The sequence below is a fragment of the Chelonoidis abingdonii genome, chromosome 7 (genome assembly GCF_003597395.2).
Source record: "Chelonoidis abingdonii isolate Lonesome George chromosome 7, CheloAbing_2.0, whole genome shotgun sequence".
In the NCBI taxonomy this organism is placed as follows: domain Eukaryota; kingdom Metazoa; phylum Chordata; order Testudines; family Testudinidae; genus Chelonoidis; species Chelonoidis abingdonii.
Window position 1 is genome coordinate 82,009,766 of NC_133775.1, and position 26,913 is coordinate 82,036,678.

At 42.1% G+C, this 26,913-nt stretch overlaps 2 protein-coding genes and 2 long non-coding RNA genes across 4 annotated transcripts in view; 2 read left to right on the plus strand and 2 right to left on the minus strand.

Moving 5' to 3' along the window:
- Positions 1-18,119, minus strand: part of RARS1 (arginyl-tRNA synthetase 1) — a 55,662-nt gene extending 37,543 nt beyond the window's left edge. The window contains exons 1-3 of the mRNA XM_032776685.2: positions 12,065-18,119; positions 2,991-3,125; positions 1,837-2,025 (exon numbers count right to left, since the gene is read on the minus strand). Of these exons, the coding sequence (XP_032632576.1) occupies positions 1,837-2,025; positions 2,991-3,125; positions 12,065-12,109 (369 nt within the window). The 5' untranslated portion in view covers positions 12,110-18,119. The remainder of the gene's footprint in view (positions 1-1,836; positions 2,026-2,990; positions 3,126-12,064) is intronic.
- LOC142047114 (uncharacterized) lies at positions 6,435-9,835 on the plus strand. Its single transcript, XR_012656294.1, has 3 exons — positions 6,435-6,510; positions 6,710-7,125; positions 7,159-9,835. It is a non-coding gene; the product is annotated as an uncharacterized LOC142047114 (long non-coding RNA).
- The window catches only part of WWC1 (WW and C2 domain containing 1), a 165,613-nt gene continuing 154,544 nt past the window's right edge, over positions 15,845-26,913 (minus strand). The window contains exons 22-23 of the mRNA XM_032776684.2: positions 19,053-19,174; positions 15,845-18,441 (exon numbers count right to left, since the gene is read on the minus strand). Of these exons, the coding sequence (XP_032632575.1) occupies positions 18,375-18,441; positions 19,053-19,174 (189 nt within the window). The 3' untranslated portion in view covers positions 15,845-18,374. The remainder of the gene's footprint in view (positions 18,442-19,052; positions 19,175-26,913) is intronic.
- Positions 24,488-26,913, plus strand: part of LOC142047115 (uncharacterized) — a 21,788-nt gene continuing 19,362 nt past the window's right edge. Inside the window, exon 1 of the long non-coding RNA XR_012656295.1 lies at positions 24,488-24,927. This is a non-coding gene — a long non-coding RNA (uncharacterized LOC142047115). The remainder of the gene's footprint in view (positions 24,928-26,913) is intronic.

The following is a 26,913-nucleotide window of genomic DNA, read 5'->3' on the forward strand; positions in this document are numbered from 1 at the left end:
GGATGTGGTTTACGTGCAGCGCTGGGAGAGCTCTCTCCCAGCGCTGCCGCTCTGACCACACTCACACTTCAAAGTGCTGCCGCGGCAGCACTCCTGCAGCGCTGCCCCGGCAGCGCTTTGAAATTTCTAGTGTAGCCAAGGCCTCAGAGACAGACAGATCTTTCGGCTGAGGCTGTCATAATATGCTAACGAGATCTAAGGAAGACAACACACATTTGTGAGAGCTGTTTCTGCATTGGCAGTTCAAATGAAGAGGTTGCTGTCTGGCAAATATCAGTGCTGCCCAGGAGTAAAACCCCATGGGACAAGAAGTACGCACATAACAACCCCTGTATGTGTGCCATGGGGAAATGAGCATTCTGCTTATTATAACAAGGGCTCTGAAATAAAGAACTATGATGTTTAATAAATGAATAAGGGATAGCTCGGTGGTTTGAACTAGGCTGACCCTGGTGCCCATCACCTGCGTTAACTCTGCAATGAAGACACTCTAAAACAACTGCATGCCATGCATTCTTATTTGACATCCTTCTCTCCTTTATTATCCTACATGTCTCACAAAGGATTATTGGCTCTCCCCTCCTGCAGTTTCTTTTTTCATGGCCCACCCTCAACTTCCTTGGACATCACTTTGCTGAACAATGGTTAATATTACTGTTTTCTCACAGGTACTTTGCAGAACAAGTGACAGAAAACTATACAGTACGTTTTGCTGCATGTTATCTTTTGTTGGTGGTGTGCAGCTCAGACAATGCATAATTTTGGGGCATACTAAGCTTGACATCATTGATTTATGTTACATTCATTAAATAAGGTGCCAAAAGTACTGCATTTGTGCATGAGACCACATGGCCAAATTACAGAAGAATCCCATTTATCTGGTCTAACTGGGGCAATGATCAAAACTCTGGATAACCTGGAGAATGAGAAAATGTGATGCTGCAGTGCCATCTAGTGGCCACAGGAGAGATCGCCTGCTTCTGGTCCTGCAGTCCTGGTTGTTCTGTAACTGGGGAGAACCAGTAAAGCAGGGATTCTCAAACTTTTGTACTGGTGACCGCTTTCACACAGCAAGCCTCTGAGTGTGACCCCCCCCCCCCCTTATGAATTAAAAATACTATTTTATATATTTAACACATTATAAATGCTGGATTCAGAGCACGGTTTGGGGTGCAGACTGACAGCTCATGACCCTCCCCCCACGTAATAACCTTGCGATCCCCTGAGGGATCCCAACCCCCAGTTTGAGAACCCCTGCAGTAAAAGGAGGGTCAGATAAATGGGGTTCTGCTGTGTCTGGCTGCAGTTCTACTGTTGTCTAATTAATACAACTAGAACTCATTGTAGTAACACTGTACAACACTGTAGTAAGTGTGCGTTTAGGGTGAGGAGAAACAGTGGATTATTTTATGGGAACAAGTGTAAAGCAATAAAACAAGTGGCAATTAAACAATTAAGCCAGAGGTTCAAGTCTCTTTAACTTGCAATTGAAAAGTACTTGAAATGTTTAAAAAAGCAACACATACTTCCTTGAAGGCACAAACACTGCCCATTACCTAGCTACAAAAACCGAGACTACAGAGGTAGTTCAGATAGCCTTGAGGGTCTTCAGAATCCTTTCAGTCCTGCATTCTTCATCAAAACAGAAGTCTAAGGGCCTGTTCCCATTGTACCCAGAATTCCCCAAGTTCAATGTCATCATACAAGTGAAGACTGTGGGATCAGACTCTAAAACGTGTCTAATGTAGAACCTGATATTGCTTTGGATATATCCTTACAGAGCTTCAGATCCCACAGAAATCCCATGAACCAAGAATTTTTTTTGAATAGAGTTACCTTTGTTATGCTCATAGCACTGTTACACTGGTAATCCCCAAATTTGGGCTGCTGACTTGGCGTGACTGCCAGTGGGGGGTTTTCTAAATCCGGATATGCAGCCTTGATGGCATCTCTAAAGATCTCCTGAATGCGGCTGTTGATATTAATCATGCTTTTCACTGACTTATTTCTCTCCTCTTGAAGACTCTGAAAGAAAACAATGTCAAAACACTAAGGTCACAACATTCTAGGAGAAGTTACTTCACACTCTCACTCAAAAGCTGCCTGGCAAACCAGAGCAGGTCAGGCTGGGATACCTAGGTATTACTGCAATACAAACAACAGAAATGCAAAAGCATTATCATCAAAGAATTTGGCTCTCAGTTTCCACAGTCCATAGTCTTTGGATGTACCCTACAGTTATACATTCTCAAGTAAGCTCTACAAATTTTATTTTAAGAACTTCTTACTGACAACGGTCAGACTTAATACTGTTCATCTTCCCACTGAAGTCAATGGGGAAAAGACTGGGTCTTTTCATACTGTATGCATTATGAGTCGTTCATGTGATGCATAGGAACTTGCCTGGATCCCTCTGCTTTGGCGTGAGTTTCACCTTATATGCATATTTATTAACTAAATCTCTCTTCTGAAATATGCCAGTTATCTTTGTTGCCTTTACACAGCAATACCTTATTCTCTGTTTTTACTACTTTCTAGATTAAATAGTTTCTCCTACACTCTCACTTTAGCTTGCATTCCCAGATTTTTAGTACACAACCTCCACCCTTTGAACTTAACAGTGTTAATACTTTCACTGGTTCAGGTATAGCAAACCTTTTCATACTTTTATTATGTGCCCATTCGCTGACCTCAGTAAGGTCTCAACTCTAACAGGAGTGCCCTACTCCAAGAATGCAGAAGAGATTATAGGGTGTGCTTAAATGACTACAGGCAATTATCACAAAATGTTGGCAAAAAGCCATATTGTCCAACGCATTGTGAAAGAACAGAGCTCTATGAATATACCATTTACAACTGTGGCAGCAGAGTGCAGGGTGAACAAGTTGTTATTCAGTATTAGCTATAACAAAATAAAATCTCTTCATCTGATGTGAAGGAAAGCATACACCAATATGTACTATATTGCCAATTCCTTTTTCCTCCCTCACCTTTTGAAGAATGTTCAGCCGGTACTTAAGCTTTGCGTTTTCGTCTCGCAATCCTTCCAAACTTGGAGATACTTCCAAGCAGCCAAAGTTCTTTAGTCGATCAATCTCTGCAGCCAAGATCTTGATCTCTTTTTCCTGGTAAGTAAAAATAAAATAATGAACATCAGCTGCTGTGTTTGCATCTGAGGTAACTCTTGGAGTTGACTGCATCAGAACTTTGATCATTAGCCCGTTTCTTTAAAATATAGCCCAAAAGGAAAACATTAACGAAGCTGAACACTGCTATAAAAGAGTAATTAGTAACAATTAGCACAAGTGTCTTTTGACAGACTCTGACACTGATATTAGCATATTGTTAATGAAAATTCAGAGTAATTATAGGTCTTGATGTCCCACACACTTAAACATGAGAGCAACTGTGCTCACTTGGGTAGTTCTATTAGCTTCAAAGACATTACTGGGACTTTAATAGGACTCCTTACATGGGTAAGCGTCTGCAGAGTCAGCTCATCATTTTCTTTTTTTAAAAAGGTCTAATATTTTTGTAGATGAAAAAAGTACCTTACAAAACCACTACTGCACAAAGGAAAAATAGCCCTTTAACTAAAGGCTGAACAGCAAGGCTATATTCAGTGCAGTAAGCCATTCTCCTCTGTCAACTGAGGGCTGGGAGGGCTACAGCTAAAGCTAAGTAGCTCCAAAGTTACAGCCCCTCCCCCCACACCTTTCTTTTTTGGAGAAAAAAAAACAAACCACACAGATACCATTCTGATTTTATTAAAAGTCCCCCTCAGGTTGAGAGTTTTCACACTCAGTTTCATCAGACCAAATGCAAGGTCACATTTTCCTCTGGGGATAAATCCATTTTAGGTGGTACAAGTCCAAGCCTCGAGAAGTTTGAGGTACAATGGAATTAGACACCTGCCGCTGGCCTGCGCCAGCTGACTCGGGCATGTGGGGGTCAGGCTAAGGGGCTGTTTCATTGCAGTGTAGACATTGTGGCTTAGGCAGCAGCCCGAGTTTGGGGATCCTCTCGTCTTGCAGGGTCCTCGAGCCTAGGCGCTGGCCCAAGCCCGAATGTCTACACTGCAGTGAAACCACCTCTTTGCTTGAGCCTGATGTGGGTTGTTAATTGCAGTGCAGACATACCCTTTGACTCACTGATTCCAAGGGGGGAGAGACAATGGTCTCACACACAAGAGAACGGGCTGTGTACAGCCTTTCAGGGAGTAGATCAACGGGGAACAGTGAAGCCATCTCTGCAGACATCCTCACACCTATCTGACTGCCTAACCTCTTCTCCTCTCTTGCAGCACAGCTCCTGATACTTCCCCCTTGATAAGGTGGAAAGACCCAGAGAATTCCCATCAATAGTAACTTGTGGCTGGCTGATTTCCAAGGAAGCATGTTCCAGAGACTGACTGCTCCTTAGGTTTTCCCCTCTCCCAGCTCCAGCCAGACCTCTCCCAAAGCCAAAGAGACCCAACCCTGCAGAGCTAAACCAAAGGGACCTCCATGGGAGACAACGCGGAATGGAGCCTCTGTTCACCTTTCCACTTGCTTCTCTCTACAGGGCAGAGCAAAGAGGTACATTTAATGGGGAATTTTATCCTACCGAAGTTAAAAGCCATAGAATCCCCTGGGAACAGAAACATTGGCATTGCAATTGCACCGCAGGCTCAGCTTCATTAAGAATCTGTCATGTGACCTGATATTCCTTTTTATTTGTATGAACTGAAGAATTTAGGTCTTCAGAACTTTTGGAATTATATTTTCCTAGTATTTCAAGCAGCATCTTCTAAGAATTCCAGTACTGTCTACCTCAAGCAAACCAAAAGCATGAGTCAGGCCACAAAAACCCCAATGAGGCTGGTGTAAAAAATGAGATTTAAAAATAATAAATGTGAGGTTCTTTTTATCTGCTTTCTGAGCTCTTAGGTGAACATGCTTCATAGTTTCAAATTTTTCTCTGCAAGCATGACGGTCAGAAACTTACTGAAGGCTGGGATTCTCATGCAATCTCTTGAGATTCTAGGGTCTCTAGGAAAAATAACCTAATATCATCATTAGACTCATGATAAAATTGCATTATAGGAATTCCTGTGACCAGGCAGAGAGCAAACTATCTTTCCCGAGGTTTCTTTTATACACAATATTCTACCATTTTAAAACTTTCCATATACAAGTGCTCCTCGATCCAGGTATTTAACTTTTGTTTTTGAAATAAATGCAAGTCAAAGACAAAATAAATCAATGACCAATTTGCTCTAACAGAAAAGAAAAACCACCACCACCCTAACTGGTGGACAGGATATTTCTCACCCTTCCTCATTGTTTTGTACGGTTCCAAACTATTTGCACTTTGATATCATTTGGAGACACATTTTTCAAAGAGCTTCAAGACATTTTTAAAGATCTTGCAAAATGAATAGAGACAGAGAGTTAATTGAATCTTACTATTTTACTATTAAGTTTTTCCATAGAATAACACAAGTTACATCACAAAGAAGTCAATATACCCAGCAGCAGTGTTGTGAACTCAGGTTTAAGCTTCAGAAAAGTCAGTGTGTGTGTTAAGGAAAGCAAACACACACACTAGTCTTAACACTGTAGTATTGCACACAAACTGAAACCTTCATATGATACCTTTTCTGCAGCAATGTCAGCAACAGCTTCAAAGCAGTGCTGTAACAAGTTAGTCAGTCAATGCCACCGAAGGATTTCTGGGAAATGAAAGTTATTATCCTTATCAAGGAATTTAATTTTCACTTTCGAAATGAATGCAATTCACGGTCCAACCCAATGGCCAAATTGATTTCATTTTTCCAATGGAAAAAATCAATCTAAACAGCAGGGTCATGCTGAGATATTTGTCTACTGCTGCATGATTATCCTGCACAAAGAAAAACCATGCCCTTCCCCACTAAGGCTTGCCCTCTCCCCCATACCCCCAACAAACATTCACACATTTCCCCATGATTGTACAGAAACAAGAGGTCTGCAGCACAAATGTCCCATGCACTCATGTGGCAGTGAGGCTGACCCCATTTCACAGTGATCTGACGTTGAGAGGTCAGCCTAGGTTGTCACTTGAAATGTCTTTTTTCTCCCTCTCCTTTATAAAGTTTTAGCCATACCCCTGACATTACTTAACCATAGGGGGAAGCAAAGGGTTTTATTATATGACAGATTCTAAAATATCCCATCTTTCTTTGTTGCCACTGGAAGCCCTCAATATTTGCTCACCACAAGCTGGTCTGAATGCAGTAGGAAGGTTACTTAGCATAAAGCATCAAGACTTCTTAAAAGCTCCTGCTCAAGTGCAGCAACCTGTTGTAAGGCTCTCCCCGGTGAGTTCTGACCCCAGGGTGAGTTCCACTGAAGAACTGGTAGCCTTGCCTCAGCACACCACAACACAAATGGCAGCAGCAAGAAGAAGAGATTGGCATAGATAAGTAGCTTTGTCTCAGAGGCTAGCCAGGCCCAGTGTGGGTTTTTCCACTGGCCTGTAGAGAGTGCAGTGTCCTCTGCAGCGTGGGGCATGGGTCGCTTGCTGGTGGATTCTCTGCAGCTTGAGGTCTTCAAACCACAATTTGAAGACTTCAATAACTCGGACATAGGTTAGGGGTTGTTATAGAAGTGGATGGGTAGGGTTCTGTGGCCTGCTTTGTGCAGGAGGTCAGACTAGATGATCATATTGGTCCCTTCTGACCTATGAGTCTATGAGTAAACTGGCACCATCCATGATCTGCCCTCAAGTAAACTGCCAGCCTGGAAACTGGCCATTAATAAGGTTCTGTCTGTGTAAAACCACGTCAACTTACTCCTGTTTAGCTACAACTTAAACCGAGTGCCAGGATCAACCTAGTACAAAACTTCAAATATTGACTCCTTTGGTATGTCCTGTTGTGATGCAAATCCTGTGATTTACCTAGCCCTCTGGGTAATCACTTGTGACTCCCTAACGACAGTAATGAGATACTATCAATTCTCTATCTTCCATCCGAAATTCATACCACGAAAACTGGGTGCACAAGTACACTCACGCAAAGGCTTACGAATCTTTTATCTGTGACTTCTCTTTCATACCATCTTAGAGCTTGGAAGAGCAAGAGTGGGAGACAGCATTACACGCGTAACCAAGAGAAAGATAACCAGGAGAGGAAAGGAAAAAGTGCCATCTGTCCCACTGCTGCCGTGAAAAGGTAACCTTCCCCCCGACCTAAACACAACTCGTCAATAGAGGGTCATACCTGATGACCACTTCATGAGAAGTTGTGGTGAATGCATGAAGCCATGCTGCCATCTCCAAAGGCTCTTTGGTCAGCTGTGCTCTAGAAATCTTCCCCTCACCCGTGAATGCAAAATCTAAAGCTTTTTTTAACAAGATTAGTATTGCCCTTAAACTTCCCCAAATACCACTGGTGAATGGTGCATTAAAATGGCATGCATGTATTACACTATAAGGATTGCCTTTATTTGTGAGCAGTGGACTAGCTCCTACTAACACATGCCCACTCAATTAAATATGGAATAGGCGAGGGGAGGGGGAAAAGAGGGGCAAGAGGTGTGTGTTCTTCCTGAATGGTAGAATCAGATGTTTATCTCCAAAAATTTATTTCAGCTACCAACAACCAACTACCCTCTTTAATTAGATCAGCAATCGAAACAGTCACACAGAATCGTTCCCCTAAAACTGAGCAATTCTCTTTTTGTCGATCTTTCCTTTTGTCTAGCTATATACCATTTACACCACGGTTGTTACTGTAGCACCTGAGCACCTTTGAATTTAACTTATTTTCCTCTCTGCTGCCCCCTCTCCCTCTACCCACCCTATTGTTCCTGTGTTTCTTTCTCCTCCTGTATCTTTGTTTCACTATTTACGCCAGGTCTTGCATAGCCATACTCCTCATTCCATCTGATGGATGGAAGCATCTCTATCACCATCCCTGTTTGGTCCAGTGAGCAAGAGATTAAGTGTTTGATTGTGGATGCATATATTGCCACTATACCACTGCCACAACCCTCTGTTCCCTATTTGAGTATCCCCAGACACTGCTCCAATTTCCCTTTGTCTCCCCAGTACTGTTGCTCCTTCATATAGCACTTCACTGATGATGATGCTGGAGCAGAATAGCAAAAGTAACATGAACCATGTTAGTTTGAGGCTGCCATAAGCAGGCAAGGTAGCAATAGAAAAGGCAGGACAAATTCTGACTGCCGTTCAGCTGCATGAGGTCAATAGGAATAGGGAACCAAAACAAGAGGTTTCCATGTGTGTGTGGCATGGCAAAATGTTACGAATCGTTCCTGCAATCAAACTCCAGCAACACATGCTGCTTTAGGCAGGACCAGAATAAAGCCTGCCTGAACAAGTTAGCCAGAAACCCACCAAAACAAAATAAAAAAGACCAGACTTACAGTTCTGAGGCATATTGGTTTGGAATTGATAGAGCACACTACAGAACCTAGAAGGGCACGAACGTCTGCTATTTATTAATAAACACAAAGGTTCCCACTTATAACAGATCTTGAAGGTAGATTTCAGTTAATAAAAGTCCAAGAAACCCTTTATTCCCAAAGCAGGAAATGGGAACTAAAAAAATACCATTCCCGCAGTGATAATACCGTCAAAAATGGGAAGTAACAGCTTAGATCAGACACTCTCAGTCACTAGCTCTGGAGTAACGTGTGGCTCTTTAGTGCCCACGCAAGCAGCTCTCAGGGTTCCTGGGGCTGTTTGGTGCTTCCTCTGTTCTCCCTGATCTCAAGAAGAATGAGTGGAGCGCTTAAGATGACTGCTACAAACAAAAGCAGCTCATGGACCTACATGGTATTCATCTGACCCCACTTCACAGCCCAGATAGTAAACTGAATCAGAATCTTCTTCACTAGCAGTGAAGAAGGCCTGACTGTGGCTGGTGTTTTACCTTTTATAATTTATTTTTTCTTCAAAGATGTCAAGAGTTTTAATGGCCGACCTCCTCAGTTTTATTGGAAGACTCATTTGAGGTCTCAGATGTGTGTAGTAGGACTTTTCTGAGACTGCCACAGAAGGGGACAGGCTATTGACTCCTTAAGAGACATAATTTCTTCCAAACGTTTAGTTAAGCAGATGTTACTATCAAACAAAATATAAAAAGATCTTCAAACACTGTTTCCCTTTCAGAAAATCTCTTAGTAAGTGTTGTCACAATCCTACTAGGTCTTCATCATCTTTGAGGGTAGACAAATTCTGAATTCTAATGGAGAGAAAGCAGGAAAAAAACTCTTAAAAAACTAAGGGTATGTCTACATTACCTGCCAGATCGGCGGGCAGCAATCGATCCAGCAGGGGTCAATTTATCATGTCTAGTCTATATACGATAAATCAACCCCCAAACGCTCTCCCATCGACTCCTGTATGCCACTGCCGTGAGAGGAGCAGGCAGAGCTGACAGTGAAGACACCACGGTGAGTAGATCTAAGTGCGTTGACTTCAGCCAAGTTATTCATGTAGCTGAAGTTGCATAACTTAGATCGATCCCCCACCCCAGTGTAGGCTAAGCCTAAAACTTGTTGGCCTTCTGAGCACATCGCAAAGCAGCAGAACAAACGCATTTTTTCCCCTTTGTAGATTACCTTTTTAGGCCAAAGTCATTATACTACTTAAGAATTGGACAAATAATTTTATTATATGAAAGAGAAGGCTAACTACACACATTTGAGCTTTGATCCTGTAGTCAGACAGGTTTCTGAAGATCCCTTCACCCATGGTGAGTTGCAATGAATTGCCCTAATGTTGCCCTTCTCTAAACTTTGGTGGGCAGCATAGTTCTTTTATTTTTGCGCCTTTATGTCTGATGTCTCCCTCTTCATTTTTTTTCTATTTACCTTCCTCACCCCATCTGTTTGTTTCTCTCCTTGCCTTCCTGTGCATTTTTTTGCCTCTGATCTTTTCCTGCCTTTATTTTAGTGCTGTCTTCAGCAATCATGCTTTATGTATGCTTTGCCTGTATTATATGTGACTAATCTTTCCTTCTGTAGGTGAAAACCGTGTACAGCAATTCTGAAGTAATACAATAGTTAGGTGGCAACCCCTGTAAGAAATGACAAGGGAAGTACAGCAGGGTGTTTGTATGTGGTCAGTGGCTAAGGATGCACAGTAGATCTGTCTCTCAGAGATTTTGACAAATATGCTGACATAATTAAGGGGTTTCCTACACACAAATGTTATACTGCTTTAACTAAGCCAATATAGCTAAAGTGGTACAATCTTCCTAGCATGAATGCAGTTATACTAGCAGAACTGCATTCACATTAGGGGTTGTACCCAGGGCCGGCTCCAGGGCTTTTGCCACCCCAAGCAGCGGGGGGGGGGGGGGGGCAGGGGGGAAGCCACGATCGTGATCAGCGCCTGCTCCACCGTGCCGCTTTCTTATTCGGCAGCCATTCGGCGGCAGGTCCTTCCCTCTAAGAGGGACCTGCCACCGAAATGCCGCAGAAGAACCCGATGTGCCGCCCCTTCCCCTTGGCCGCCCCAAGCACCTGCTTGCTGAGCTGGTACCTGGAGGCAGCCCTGGTTGTACCAGTATAACTGTATCAATTTTTTTTTAAAAAAAGCACACCCATACCACATAGTTATACTGATACCAAAACCATGTGCAGAGAAGACCTTGGAGCACAAACAGAATCCTGGGTTGGTGTGGAATGAAGTTACAGGCCGGTCTCTTGTACAGCAGCCTTGTCACCACAGGAGGCAGTATATTTGGGTACTGGCCCATTAGCATGCAATTGGTAGGGCCCAGATTGGTAGCCAGCTGGCAGTGGCCCAAGTGTTTTGTACTCAACTCTGCTGTGACACAAAGGCACAGTCCCTGCACCTGACATGCTTACAATCTAAGCAACAGGCAGATGACCCCAAAGGTGTCACTGCCCTAGTTTGGTACGATCCCCTTGATTTTTCTACAGTGGCTCAAGGTGGTGAAGTGTCACCGTGGCATTGTGTGGCTTCACCACCAAAGACCTACACCCAGCGCCATGATCCCAAGTCAGGCCCCTGTCCCATCCCCCTACAGCCAGCACCACCTTGCCCCCGGGCCTCAGAGCAGCCTGCCAACATCGGTGCCCACAGAACACCCCCCCCCCCTCAGGGGCCACCAGACCCTCCCGGGCCGGGAGCAGCCTGCCTACCCCGGTGCCAACAGACCCTCCCGGGCCGCGGAGCAGCCTGCCTACCCCGGTGCCAACAGACCCTCCCGGGCCGCGGAGCAGCCTGCCTACCCCGGTGCCAACAGACCCTCCCGGGCCGCGGAGCAGCCTGCTACCCCGGTGCCACAGAACCCCGCCCTCCCCCGGGTGCCACTGGACCTGCGCGGCCACGGAGCAGCCTGCTACCCCAGTGCACTGGACCCTATCTCGGGCCGGCGGAGCAAGCCTGCCTACCCCAGTGCCACTGGACCCTCTCGGGCCGCGGAGCAGCCTGCCTACCCCAGTGCCACTGGACCCTCTCGGGCCGCGGAGCAGCCTGCCTACCCCAGTGCCAACGGAACCCCCGGCAGGGCCGGCTCCACAGTTTTCGCCACCCCAAGCAGCGCACCGAATTGCCGCCGCGGAGGGCGGGGGCAGTCCGTGTGCCCTTAGGGCGGCAGGCGCGTTTCCGCGGCGGCTTCAGCTAAACATAGAAGCTGCCGCCGAATTGTCGCCGCCGCGGAAACACATGTGCTACCCTAAGGGCACACGGACTGGCCCCGCCCTCCGCGGCGGCAACTCGGTGCGCTGCTTGGGGGCAAAACAATAGGGACTGCCGCCCCTTGCAGATTGCCGCCAAGCACCAGCGCTTCCAGCTGGTGCTTGGAGCCGGCCCTGACCCCCGGTGCCACTGGACCCTCTCGGGCCGCGGTGCAGCCTCCCCATTGGACACGCCCCGCTACGAGCCTCCCACCCACTGAACCCTTGTGCCAGGACAGGCTGCGGGCGGCGCGGTCGGGCTCCCTTCCTCCAGCCCAGGACGGAAGCGGGAACCAGAACAGCGCGCAACATGGAGCCACCCGAGCTGGGGCAAGCGTCCCTCTCCCGGGGAAGGCGAGGCTAACCTGCTGCAGGAGCCGAGCGGAATATTGAGCCACGTGAGCCTCCATTCTCACCGGGGCCCCGGCGGCTGGGCAAACCGGAAGCGGAAGGAGCTACGCGCCGGAAGCGGAAGGAACGTTCCGCACAGAGACGGGAAAGCAACATGGAAGAGAGAGGGACGGTGCGCCCTCAGGGCTTGGTCCGACCCTTGCGCACGCGGAGCCGGGCCTGAGTTCAGTGCGTGTTCCACTGTGCTGCTCCAAGGAGGCGGCTGGGGCTACCCCCGGGCTGGAGCAGAGGCCGCCCTCCTTCGCGGGCAGGGCGGGTGAACGTGCTGGGCTGCCGACAGCATGTCACCGTGACGGACGTGCACAGGCACAGCGCCGCAGCGGTGGTTTGGCAGCTCAGTGGAGGATCTGAGTGCGTAAGCAGCTGCGCATGAACGGTCCCCACAGGCGGAGGGCAGCAGTTAGTGTCCTTGCGCCAGAGCCTGCCCCTCTTTACTAAAGATTGCCTGGGTGCCTCCTAGCGTGGAGCTGTTTGGAAATAGAGGCTTTCCCTGTTTTCCATGGGGTGCGGTTTGATTTTAAAAAGGGCCAGAGTGAGTGAGGCCCAGGATTTTAGAGGCATGGCGGGTGAGGAAATATCTATCTTTTATTGGACCACTTCCGTTGGAGAGAAAGACACGCTTTTTAGCTACACATAGCTTTGCCTGGGGCCTGAAGAACAGCTCTATGTAGGTGCAAAGTTTGTCTTTCTCACCAACAGAAGTTGGTTCAATAAAAGATATTTTCTCAGAGGCCTTGTCACATTGAGTCCAGGCAGGTGGTCACCAGGAGTTCTGAATGCAGTATGAGTCACCACCCTCTTTCCTCAGAGCAACAATGACTCATTCAACTGAATGTGCAGTGCTGTTATGTAGTGTGCATAAATAAACTGATAAGGTATAGAGGAGATAAATTGGGTGGGTTGGTGGGTGAGCTGCTACAGGGGAGTCAAGGAGGAAGAATTTACAGAGCAGAGGGGAATTTGTCATTGTGAGGTTGCAGCTGGAGATTAATAATTACTGCCATACCATTACAAGAATTCCCTAAAGTTCCAGGTTTAGGAGAACAGCCCTGCTCAGTACAGCAATAGCCCACATGCAGTGTGTAGTGTTAATTCCCTTATTCCCTTAACTGCTTTAATAAGACATGCTTATTGATGCTTCAGCATTGAAGTGCCTCTGAACAGCACCACTCTCCATGGTAATGGCAAGGGGCATAATGGATTTTTGGTTGCACAAAATAATACGATTTTTGTCCCCATACCAGGGGTAGGAGTATAGGGCAATGGCAGTGAATATTGTTACTATACTGCTACAGGCAGTGGTAGTTTTAGTTGACATCTTAGTGCTGAGAGTAATAAAGGTATAGAGAACACAGCTGCTATTAGCATCGTGAAGCCACCCGAGCCCATATACCACTAACTTGTTTACTGCATTGGTGTCATCCAGTCTTACCAGGGAGTGGCATGGAATGGCCTCCTGCTACAAAGGAAAAAATAAAGCAGCCATCCCTAGAAACCTTTGGGAGAGGATTGCAGAGTCTCTCTCTAAAATTTCATTGAGGTTACAAAAGACATCTCTGTATGCATAAATAAGATGTTCTACATAGCCCTCCCTCACACTCCCCCAGCCTAACCCAACAGCAGAATGAAAAATAGATGCCAACTCTACCTCTGTGTGTTGTACTTATACCTCTTCTCTACAAGTAAAACAATGAGAAGTCAATACCTGTGTTAGTTAACTGGGGGATGGGCTAGGCGCTATCTTTTAAACCCTGTAAGGAAGAATGCATGCACACACTTATCCAAGGTCCCTTTCCCTTCTTGGGGCTCATCTGTGCTTGTCTGCTGGGACTGGCTAGATCAGTGGTCCCCAAACTGCAGGACACACCTTCTCAGGGGGCCATGGAGGAATGTTCAGGAGGATGCAGCCAGGCTGGGGTCAGCCGCCATGAGGGAGAGGGAGGGAGCGCAGTGTAAACCAGGCCTAAGTTTTTTCAAACTTGTTGCTTCCAGGCCAGCTGATACTAAAATAATGTGATTACAACTCAGCCATCTTTAAGGTCATTCATGAGATCTGTTTCTCCATGGATTCTACATATAATTCACTGTTCACTTCAGTACTTCTTATATGCTAGTTAGAAACTACTACTCAAGGGGTTCCAACATGTCTCATTTTCAAATTCAAAAGATAGCTAGAGATGGCAAAGACCTTGTATTGCTGAATCCATCTCCCTACAAGTGCTGGATTGCTGTTTTCTACGAAAACAGACTTGAAGGAGACAAGGTAAAGATCTAAAATTTAAGCTTTTGTTTCGCTAGCATAGTTAGGTGGGGATGTATCAAAGACTAACATTTCAGCTAACTTTTGGCATTTTAAGAGTACAGTAATTACAAAATAGTTACATTACAATTATTGAGCAACCACACTGTTTGTTTTCAATATGTAATTACGATTCAATGAGATAGCCAGAAGGTTGCTTATATTACTGATATATATATTCCCCCTTTGTGGAGCTCATCAATATATGGCTTATTGGAAGGCATGTATATTAAACTACATTGTATTGTTTACTAATTGTTCTAAATCATAACTGGGAAGGTCACTATATGTGAATCAGTGTTGAGTACAGAGGTATCACAAGGTATTACAGTACTCATATTACAACGTGACCCTTTTTATTCCACCACTTTGTTAACTCCAGTCAGTTCTGAAGATAACACCAAAAAATCAATGCATACATTGCTATACATGGTCTAACTACTACGGTCACTACAAGTAAAGTAAAACATATCAAATCCCTATACAAAGTTCATTGTTTCTACATATCACTGCATTATCAAGCAGTGGGAGTCTTTTAAGATCTCTCCTGTCAAGAGACTTTAATGAAGAATGCTGTGTCAACTGAGTGCTTTATTAAGCGGGTTAGCCCTGCCTAACTAACACATCTAATCTAGCTTTAAGATTTGTCTATAGTTCTCAACACTGTAGTATTAAGCACATGATTCACTGAGGACGTAGGGGCCGATTCTGTGGGTGCTCCGGGGTTGGAGCACCCCTGGGGAAAAATTGGTGGGTGCTCTGCACCCACCGGCAGCTCCCCACCCCCTTGCCCTAGCTTGCCTCCTCTCCACCTCCTGCCCGAGCGCGCTGCTGTGTCCTACTTCTCCCCACTCCCTTCCAGCGCTTAGCACTGCGAAACAGCAGTTGCCGCCTGTGAGTGAGGATACCAATTTTAAATTAAAGCTACAGCGTGGAGCTGTTCATGAATAAGATTGTTAAACTGAGCATTTTCGAGGTTTGGAATGCATCTGGCATACTTTGGAAGCTAGATAGAATTGTAAGATATCTATGACCTAATGAACAAGCCGCTGTCCGGGTCCAATTCCCACTGAGCCGGTCCACCAGTCATATTTTTCTCCAAAGGATTCCTCTTGTATCCCGCTGTGAGGGGATGTGCAGATTCCACTGAGTGTTTGGTAGAGAGAGTATTAAAACCCTGTGTCCAGAAGTCTATGGGGAACTACGCCCTGACATCCAGGGCCACTGTTGTTGTTTCCTCTAACATATAAGATTTATATATTAAGTGTCCACATGAAAGTTTATCTCCTACTTTACATTATAGTTAAATACAATTTCTTAGGAGTAATCTTTTTTAAAGACTTGACGCACGTTTATTTTATTATGACCACTTAAAGTTAGTTCGGAAACATCCCCTATTCCCACCCCAAACATACAAGTGTGTAGACCAACTATGTAATTTTGTAATATTTTTAATTACCATTAATTCTGACAAAACCATTACAGTATACATAGGATAAAAATGTATAATTGTTGCCTGTTAAAATGTTTCATACATAGAAAAATAGTATATACATCGAGACCTGCATTTTAAAAGTATTTGTCAGCTTTAATAGACAGAGACTAAAGTAATTTAGTCTTTATTCTGGACTTAATTGCATTCTCTCCCCAATTCCATCCCACCGTAGTAGAGTCATTACTATAAAGGTGGTTTGCAAAGGTTAGAAGTTTTTGAGAAAGTAAAAAATTGGCACAAAAAAAACCATTAAATCAGCATTTTCAAGTTAAATTACCCAAATATTATATAACAAAGCAGCTAGTAGTTTGATAAAACTTAGCTATCAGTTACAGTAATTCTGGACAAAGTAGTCACATCTCTTTTTCATAATTTTGTAGAGTACAGCAATATGGTAGATTTTTTTTAAAGCAGCCTTATTCAAGTACTCAATACTAGGTAATTTACTACAAAATTATAAGATTTTAAGAGCTTTTTGATTTTAGCAGCAATACACCAAGTTTCATAGTTTATTTTTACTGACTGGAAATCCATTATTTGACATAATATCTTTTACAAACAGGCAATAACAAATCTGAGAAGTTTAATGCATTGTATTGACTTGGCAGAGGGCCTGATATAACTCCTATTAAAATTAATGGAAAGACTCCATTGAATTTAACGGGACTTTGATCAGGCCCTAAAATGATCAGGGTATTTTTTCCCACTCCTACAAAACAGTGCAACTTGTACGGCTAAAAATTTGAATTAGATTCTTGGTAGTGCAACACTGGGTCAAATTCAGCACTGGGATGCAGCTCAATGACTTCAACAGAGTTACACCTTCTCACACAGGGGCTAACTGTGGTCCTTCATATATATATTAAGGTCTTCATATATATTAGGATCTTTTGGCTAAGATCAAGTGTAGTGCCCTCATTCTGCAGAGAGTCTTATTTACTTGGAACAGTCCATTTTTGCAGAACAGAGGATGTAAGTTTACTCACTTAACTCTTTTTTGTATCATATAAAGCTTCCAGTGCTCTATTCTGTGGAACGTCTGTTCAGTCACCAAATGCCCCAAACAAATTAATGATCCAAAGGAATGCATACATTAAACTTTGTGAGAAGGAGTTCAATCTATGGGAGTGCACAAAAAATAAATAGTATCTCTAATACTATGGAAAGCATAATCTCTTGATTCACTGGATCCAACTTGCCATTTGAATACTCCAGTTGGCACTCGGGATTAAAATAGACTGAGCAGTTCAGCTCTTACTAAACACCCAGATGTGGATTGAACACCCACACCTGAAAGCTGGGCTCAGAGTCACACAAGCATTAAAGACTAAACTGTCAGAGATGAATTAGTGACAAAGCTGTCAAGTATATCACGAAAATCAATTTGGGATGTGCTAGAAAAGACAGGTTGGTTAAACACTGGTGCTTTCACACGTTTGCTTTGTATATTTGTATACGTATATTAGTTGCTTTTTCTGCATTATTATTTTAAACTGTAGAAAAATAAGTAATAAAATGTTCCTTAAGCAACTGTAGGGACTTCTCTTTATATGTAAGGACAAAAATCTTTAAAAGCACCTGAATGACTTTGGAGCCTAAGTCCCACTGAGTTACTTGCTAAAAAATACTCTGAAAATAGAGTTTAAAAATGGTAGAATAGCTATCCCAGGTTAGTGGATTAGAAAAGGAATGAGATAGCTGTGCCCCACTTGATGGGAATAGTTGTATTAAAAAAAACAAAAAAGAGAAAAAAGATAAATTCATCCAGAAAGCTCACTTTATTAAAAAAAAATGTAAAATTGACTTATGTTCCATATAGCCCTCCTCCTACAGCAGTGGCTTTCAATGGGCTTTTGGAACTTGTTAAACAAACAGATCCATTATAAACATGATCTGAAAGTACAAATCTCAAAAAAGTGCAAGTATTTCAACTCCACACCCATTTTTATGACCTAGCAGGAAATGCAAACCACTTCACAGCTCAGAGTATTCGTTCACAGCACTTTAGAATCAAAAAAATGGTTCCCTGCATTCTCTATATTGTACAAAATATTAACTAGGAAGAGTTTGATGTGTTATAGCCATAGAACATAGCAGTGAGGTTCCTTCAGATTTATTTTATTGCAGTAAAACCTCTAAAAAGGTAGAGCTGTACAAAATAAGTCTAAATAGATTATTATTATTTAAGAACAGCACTTCAGGCTGCATTTGTTCTTATTTAAAATTCTTTCCCAAAAATACATTCTTTCCCAAAAATACATTCCTAAATATACAAACTATACAATCTTGTCACTTTAATGCTGGTTTTTCTAATGATAGAACAAAACTAAAGAAGTCTTTAGACATTAAAAAACCGACAAAAGCTCTAATGTACAAATGACTTGGTACCTTCATAATACCACATAAATAACTTCAGCAAAACCAAACTGTATTTATGGAATGGTCAGGGAAAACAAATACTTTATGGTGATTAAACATCATCTGCAGAGAGGGTTGGAATGTTTATCCTCGGTCGTGTGAAAAATGCCATCTTCTCTCTAAAAAGAAGACCACCACCAGTTGTTAATACAATAAAGAATCCACCAGCGATTTGGACATTCTAAGAGAAGAACGACTGCCTGGACGAAAGACTGCCCAGGCAACTAATAAACAAAAATAAAAGCCTCATGCTTCACCACACACAAAACACGCCTCTTATTTACATTTCAGAGACAGGCATTGTTAAGTGGTTACAGTAAAACTAACAAAACTGTACTTGTTACAAAAAAGTGTCACTTTGCAACTATCATAACATTTTAGGTCTCATAAATGTGTTACAAAAAGACAGCCATAGGTGATTCATTTATTAAACAAAGGGATAGATAAATTAAGCAGCATTGTGCTACTGCCTCTTACGGAAAATATTGGGATCTAATCCTGTTCTCATTGAAATCAATGTGAATTCTGTGGATTTAAATGAGCGCAGGATTTTAGTCTTGGATAAGAAAATGCAGATCTCTCTAACTCAGGCAGCACAGTAACTGTCTTTTGTAAAGGACACTTAAATTTGTGGTGAACTGAAGTTATCCAAAAGAAAAAAAAAAGTAGTTTGTTTTGTTTTTGTTTTTTTTTGCAGTAATAACTTTCTCCTCTTTAGAGACATTCCTACCTGAATGATTGTACCTCCAGGGGCTCCTTACGACTCTGTCCTCGTAGCCTGTGTACATCCTTGGCAGCTGCTCTCATCATTTTATCCGCTTTCAGCTCACATTTGTGTTCTGTTTTCTCAGCCTAATTGAGTGATGAAGAGAGTGAAATCTTATGTACAGTATAGAAGATACCAACTCATTCTTGCCTAAACCAACAAGCTCATGTTATGGTAAAAAGGTTATTTCATTTGCATGTTGAAGAGGAGAAATAAAGGCATTCCGGTGAGATCAACTATGTGGGGCCATAAACCATAGAAGCTGGAATAAGATTTAATAAGAGTTTTCCACCTCTAATATGCCCATTTATTTTGAATAAAATGCAGCCCTTCTGCAATGTCTATTCCAGACTACTGGCTGGAATTGTGGCTGTTGACCCCTGGGGAACCCCTCTGTCTGGGGTTTGAGACCAGCAGATCAGCTTCAGTGAGCATCCAGCAGTACCATCAGCAGCTCAATCCCAAAGCTCCCTGCATGCCAGCCTGTTCAGAGCCAGAATGAAACCCTTGCACAGCAGATGCAAAAGCCCCCTTGCACGTGTGTGTGTGTGAGAGAGAGAGAGAGAGATGTGGCATTTACAAGATTAGGAAGCTGAAGTATAAGAGGAATGAGATGTGTGCGTTTCATATGAAAGAGGATGAAAGCACTGTGCCTCCACATGCACTCTCTCTGGACTAGTTAAGATAAAGAAAAAAAGTTGAAAGTTTAGCTAATAATTAGAAGTCTATCGTCAAAGGGATTATCGTAATCAAATAAAGAACAATCTCATTTTTTTGTGAAATTGCCAGAAACCTGCCCACGTTGCTATTACCTCTACTTCAGCTCAGCTGCTGAAAAACTGACAGTAAGAAATGTGTGTAAGAGGATCTTGCCCACATGCTCAGGGTCTAACATGCTTACTTTTTCATAACATGATTTTAAAACCTTTTACACTGTGTTTCAAGAGATCCCTTCCGCAGGCAGCTTTTAAAAATAACAAACAACAACAACAACAGCTGAAATATGGCTCTGTGCAGGCTTGATCCAAAAGGCTCTAGCCAACCGAGCATCTCAGGGCAAGATCCTCTGACCAGACATATTTCAATTGTTGTTGTTGTTTGTTGTTTTTAAAAGCTGCCTGCGGAAGGGATCTCTTGATACACGGAGTAAAAGGTTTTAAAAACATGTTATGAAAAAGTACAAAGATGCCTTACACACATTTCTTACTGTCAATTTTTCAGCAGCTGAGCGATGGTTCTTCAGAGGACTTGGAGGTTTTGGACACCGACAGTTCCGAAGGACCAAGCGGTTTGGGCTCGATCTGTTTTTGCCCAGACACAAAACCAGATGCTCCACAGAATGCCGAAACAGTGGGGGACGCTTATTCTGTAGGCTTGTACTATCTAAAGTTGAGGGAGAAATTCGGTATTAAGCGGGTGCAAGTTCATAACCGTGATGCGTGCAATTGTGCGAGCGGCTGTGCACGGAATCAAGCACTGCCTGAGAGAGAAACAAAATGAGTATTGTCCTGGGTGTGCGATAGATGCCCCTGGTCAGAGGCATCATGCCTCCGTGTACTGGTCTTTAGATGATGTGAATTATAAAATTAAAGAAATTAGCGGTAGTTTGTGTATGGGGAGTGTGTAAAATGTTATCATCACGCTGGGATACGCACTGCAGTGCCTCTGTTTAACCCAGAAACATTTAGCTCTAGGGGCAGAATTGGTGGACAAAGTGACAGAGGCCGAGGACCCAGATAGCATTTTAGATGAAAGACTCAAAATCGACAAATAAATGTTTAATGCAAAATGTTGAACGTCTTCTTTGCTCAGCAAATTACAAAATCTTGCTAAGAAAAAACACTAACAGAGCATGTTTTGGGAACAAAATGGGCTGTGTTGTAAAATAAAATGTCAGTTGAAAATAACTGCGTAAAGCATGTTTTTGTGGAGTTCGAGGGATGTGGGATTTATCAAAAGGGCGGTAGGTTGCCCCTGTAGTATACGCACAGTTAGGTTACAGTTTGTCAACAAGAAGAAAAGGTATATGAACGGCCTGTTCTTCTAACAAAGGCCCAACCGCCTCACCCAGCCCTGGTGTTTGTGCATGAGGGTTATAGGCTCCCTATGGACCGTTGCAAAGCAGCCCCAGAACCCTTCTTAAATCATACCATCTTTCACTTCGGCTGTACCTTTTCATTTTCCACCCCAAGGCCCTCTGCATTAGGATTTAATCATAGCCCCTCTGATTTCAACGATGTCTTGGGTCTCTTGTCTACTGTTTCATATTATTTAATGCTGTATATAATCTAGGGTTACAGTTTGCATAAAAGTGTTTTATAAAACAAAACAATATATATCCTCTAGGGGCTTAGACAAGATAACGATAAACAAAATTGTAATTATTGCTTTGCAGAGCTTGCTACAAACTATCTTTTAGCTTGTTTTTGTTAATATTTCTGATCGGCCATAAGATGGCGGAGATAATACCTCATAAAGTGGAAAAGTGCTTCCAAATGATAAATGCTTGCCGACGCTAAAAACTACTAACACAGACAGGCTGCCTACAAAGCCGTTTCACTAAAAGAGTTATCAACATGTCCCCTAAAACTCGGGACAGCTTTCTTACTCCCATGGCCTGATCTCTGTGGCTCTGGCTTTAAATGTGTATTTTTGTTACTCTATCAGTTTTTCTTACAGTATACTACAATGACATCGCTATCCATAGGTGTGAATTATTGAGCACTCTAGCATGTCTCAAGTGGGGTGGGAGTGGGGGTGAGGAAGGCTAAAACAGCTAACTTTTTTACATAAGCTATTTTTTCTTGTGTTTTTTATATAAATCCAAACTTTAAAAAAGCAATCTTGATTTTTTTTTATTAAAAAACACATATGTAAATTCCCCTCAATTGCCAGTTTTCATATTCATACCCAGTTGTTTTGGTACTTTAAAAACACTATTTTAAAAAGAACAGGCTAGTATCTTAAGCCTTTTTAGTTCACTAAACTTGAACAAAATATCCCTAAGAGGGGCCTTGTTTTGTTACAGCTCAGGCAATACTGCTTTTTCATAATAAACTTAAAAAAAAAACAAAAAAAACAATGCTTCAAATAGGCCTTACTGCATACGGAATATCCTTTAAAAAGGTCACATTATGTTACATCTCAGTCAATTCTGTATTTTCGTGTTAAATGTTAAAAACTTTTATATAATGAAACACTGCATGTTTAGCAAGTGTTAAAAGTATGGGAAGAAAGTCAAGGGGTGAGGGTATTCTTCAGATAGGCTACCTCTAAGCTTCATCAGTCACAAAGCGGTGATTTTTGTCTTTTACAATCAGTAAATGGAATAAAATACTTGTTATAACTTTCATAAAGTATCTTTCAATGCAATCTCGCTATTTTTAAAAACTTTAACAGCATTTATAAAAAAGTTAGAAAAGAAGTCTGTATAAAAAACCGAGCAAACTGGAGGAGTAACCCCTGGAGCCTTGCTAAGGCAGACTATAGTGCATGAAGCACTGCTAGCCTAATTAGTCTTATCTGTTTTAAAATGTAAAGAAAGCTCCAGATCCAGCCTGTGTTGTATTATTTTAATAAAATCTATGGACCCGAAAACAACACGGGAGCTCGTAACTGTGTCTCAGCACAGGGGTTGCAAACGTTTAAAAACAAAGACATTCTAATTATGCAACAACAAAATTCATACTTAAATCTAAAAGCCCTAGGAAAATAAAAGCTTACCATAACTTTCACATGGATTTGTTAAAAAGTGGGGAGGAAAATAAACTTCTCTCTAATCCACTGGATTACAAAATAAGGGGGATATAAACTAGCTGTTACTAAGGTTCTGTGGTTTTCACACTGGCATGTTTTCTGCATGCTCTTTTTTTTTTTTTAATTGAAACACACATGTAAAAATGTTAAATAAAGGGCTCTGTCTTCATATAGACTTGTCTTTTGAAGTGTTTATTCCTATACAAAAACTTAATATAACTTTTACTTGTATTTGTTAAAAAGTAGGCAAAGAAGCAGCCTTCTTATCTCTGATCTACTGTCTTACAGGGGCTGTTTTTGCTGACAGCTGCTTTGCTGCAAAAGCCTGCTGTTTCAAACTGTCCTTACTAAAAAAAATGACCAGTGCTAGCCTGAAACCTGGGGGGAAACTTTTTTATCAATATACATTACTTTTATAAACAGGTTTTCTGTGTTTTTAACCAATGCTTGTTTCTGCATATTTACATTTTATTAAAACACTTATGCCAATGGGGCTAAATAAAAAAAAAAAAAAAACTGTCTTCAGGTAGCCTGTTTTTCAAAGGGGTCTTCTTTTCTAATCCACTACCTTCAAAAGGCTCTTTCACGTGGTTCTCACTAAAAACCTTGGGGGGAACCTTTTCCTTAATAAGGGTTTTGTGGATTTAGGTCTGGGGTGCTTCTGCATGCTCTTTTTATTGAAACACCCCTATAAATAAAGGAATGTGTCTTCAGGTAGGTTTGTTTTTTAATGTGTTTATTTAATAAGTTAAAAAGAGGGGGTTTTAAACATTACTTTAAAAAACGCATTTTAAAATTGTTTATAGTATGAGTTGTTCAGCTTTTGTTACAGGGTCTTGGTTGTTTAGATAAGAGCAGAGCAGGGCTTTGCTGCAGCTTCACAGTTTTTACTAAAAAACAACCCATGTGAGTCTAAAACCTAGTGAAAACCTTTTTTATCACTATACATTACTCTTATAGAGAGGTTTTCTGTGTTTTTAAAAAAAACACTTATGCCTAAGGGGCGAAATAAAGAAATGTGTCTTCAGATAGACTTGTCTTTTCAAGTGTTTATTCCTTTACAAGTCTTTCACCTCTATTTGTTAAAAAGAGTGGGAAAAGAAACAAACTTCTTCTCTATAATCCAATGGTTAACAAAATAAGGGTTTTATAGACTGTCTGTTACTAAAAACCTGGGGTTTTAAACCTGAGGTGCTTCTGCCTGCTCTTTTTTATTGAAACACTCCTGTAAATAGAGGGCTGTGTCTTAGGTTTGTCTTTTCAAGTAATTATACCTTTGCAAAACTTAATGTAACTTTTACTTGTGTTTGTTAAAAAGCAGGTAGAGACGCAAACTCCTTCTCTGGGCTGGTCTACACTATGGGGGAAAATTGATCTCGGATATGCAACTTCAGCTACATGAATAACGTAGCTGAAGTCGAAGTATCTAAGATCGAATTACTCACCGTCCTCACGGCGCGGGATCGATGTCCGCGGCTCCCCATGTCGACTCCGCAACTCCATTCGGGTTGGTGGAGTTCTGGAATCGGTATAAGCGCGTTCGGGGATCGATATATCACGTCTAGATGAGACGTGATATATCGATTCCCAAGCAATCGATTGCTACCCGCCAATACGGCGGGTAGTGAAGTTGTAGCCTCTGTGATCCACTGACTCACAGAGGCTGCTTTGCTAACAGGAGCTTTGCTGCAAAAGCCTGTTGTTTCATATTGTGTTTACTAAAAAATAACCCGTTAGTCTAAAACCTAGGGGAAAACTTTTAAAAATTGTTTGTTACTAAAAGCTTATGGTTTTAACTTTTATAAAAACCCCTATGTAAAAGGGCTACTTGGCAGGAAAAATGCTGGGGGTCTGTTTCTTTAGATAAGAATAAGACAGTTGAGGGGTGGGGAGGAAGAGAGGGAAACGAGGAGGGAGATGGCTCTTGTTTAAAATCTTGGGACTCTAGGATTGGTTCAGGAAAATGAATTCTATGACACTGCTGTAGAACAAACTCTGATTGGTCCGATCCAAAGGTGGTAATAACAAGTCTGAGAGGGTCTGAACCTGGGAAGTTGCCTCATTCTACAGAAAGACTTGAAAGGTAAACATTTTCTCTCTCTCATTCTCTCCCTCTCTTTCTGATTCAACCATGTGCTCTCTATCTTTGCCCTTTGCAAAGGGGGCTCTCTTTTTTCCCCTTTTTTTGCCCTGTTCTTTCTTTTAACCTCTTTTTTTTCTTAACCTACACTGGTATTGAATAGTTTAAATGCATTTTTGTATTCACTTTTTTACCATGTGCTTACTAAACAGGCTCTGCCTTAGTAAATTCCCTTTTTAAACCTAGTTTTCAATATTATTTAACTTTTCCTTACCCACCCTGATGGTTAATACACCTTTTACATTTATTTCAAAATTTTCTATTCTTTAATAGCCTACCAGCCTAGGCCTTTACCATCATTTCTCCTTACTCAAACTCACTAAAAATCTCTATTCTTTAAAACTAGACCTTCAAAAACAAAAATCTTTCCATTCTTTCATAACCTGCCCTTTACACACCTCTCTCCTTACTCAACCACATCCAATAACCTTTCTTTCCCTTTTTTTCTAAACCTTACCCAAAACTTTCTTTTTTCATCTTGAAACTCTCTCACACTATTCTTTCAATCTTTTTCTCTCAATGTACCCAAGCACAAACACACACACACAATTTTTCAAAATGGCTGACACAACCAAACTTCAGTATCATTGGAAACAGGGTGGGAAGGCGGGACGTAAGCCCTAAATGGGGCTTGGAAACCTGACAAAAATGCATGATGATGAATGCTATCGAGCGTATACTACTCAGGGCTATTCAGTCATTTCTGGAGCTTCCCCTGCCTTATCTATAAATTCCATTCTTTTTGAAGCACTGAGTTTTATTTTTAAACTCTCTAGAGAGAAAGGGAATGCATTTTGAACAGAAAGGCAACTTTCAGAAAGATAAAAAATTGTTTTGTGTGATAATCTTTAGTGTTTCCAGTTTTCATCAGTATCCTTTTCATCACTGCCATCTAACCCACTCCTTGATGGTAGATGCTTTCAGAACTGTCAAATAAAATGCAGTTTTAATAATCTGGAAAAAAAAGACATTTTCTGTTATGGCCAACTGTGCATCCTGCATGATTAATATTCCCAAATCATTTCATTGTGACATAAGGTAGGACACCTAGGATTTCCATTCTAGTGATTTAAAACCAAAACAAATACTGGTTGAAAAGTTTTAGTTAGTGCCTTGTTTCTTTTATACCAAACGTATTCTGAAAGCACGATTGCTAGAAGATGAATATTGAAACTACATAAACATCGGTCAAGTTGTCTGTCATCTTTCACTATCCTCCTGGTTTGGTTTTCTACAGTCAGCCAAAGGATGACAGAAGCTGTGACCAAGTTCGAAGAAGAATGTGAGGTTGCCTTTTTCTACCAGTTTAATAACCAGTGTTGCTACTGATTTCTCTCAAAGAAGATTACAGCATTCCCCAGCTTGAATCACAAGATCCATTTATTTGTGCATTTCAAAGACAAATTACAAGTGACAGAGCAACTTGTATTCTAGTGTAAGCTTATTTAGTTTCACTAGATATTTGAAAACCAAAGTGACTAGCGCTCTGTTTGCATATGTTTATAATAGAGATCTGGAACTGCAAGGTGAAGCAGAAAACTAAAACAAGTAGCTGCTTTTGTTAAGGGTTACACATAGACTCATAGATTTTATCGTCAGAAAAGACGGTTACTCACCTTTGTAACTGTTGTTTTTCAAGATGTGTTGCTCATATCCGTTCCAATTAGGTGTGCGTGCACCGCGTGCATGTTCGTCGGAGAGTTTTTACCCTAGCAACACTCGGTGGGCCGGCAGGTCGCCCCCTGGAGTGGCGCCGCTATGGCGCCTGATATATACCCCTGCCGGCCCATCCGCTCCTCAGTTCCTTCTTGCTGGCTACTCCGACAGTGGGGAAGGAGGGCGGCTGTGGAATGGATATGAGCAACACATCTCGAAGAACAAGAGTTACAAGGTGAGTAACCGTGTTTTCTTCTTCGAGTGCTTGCTCAT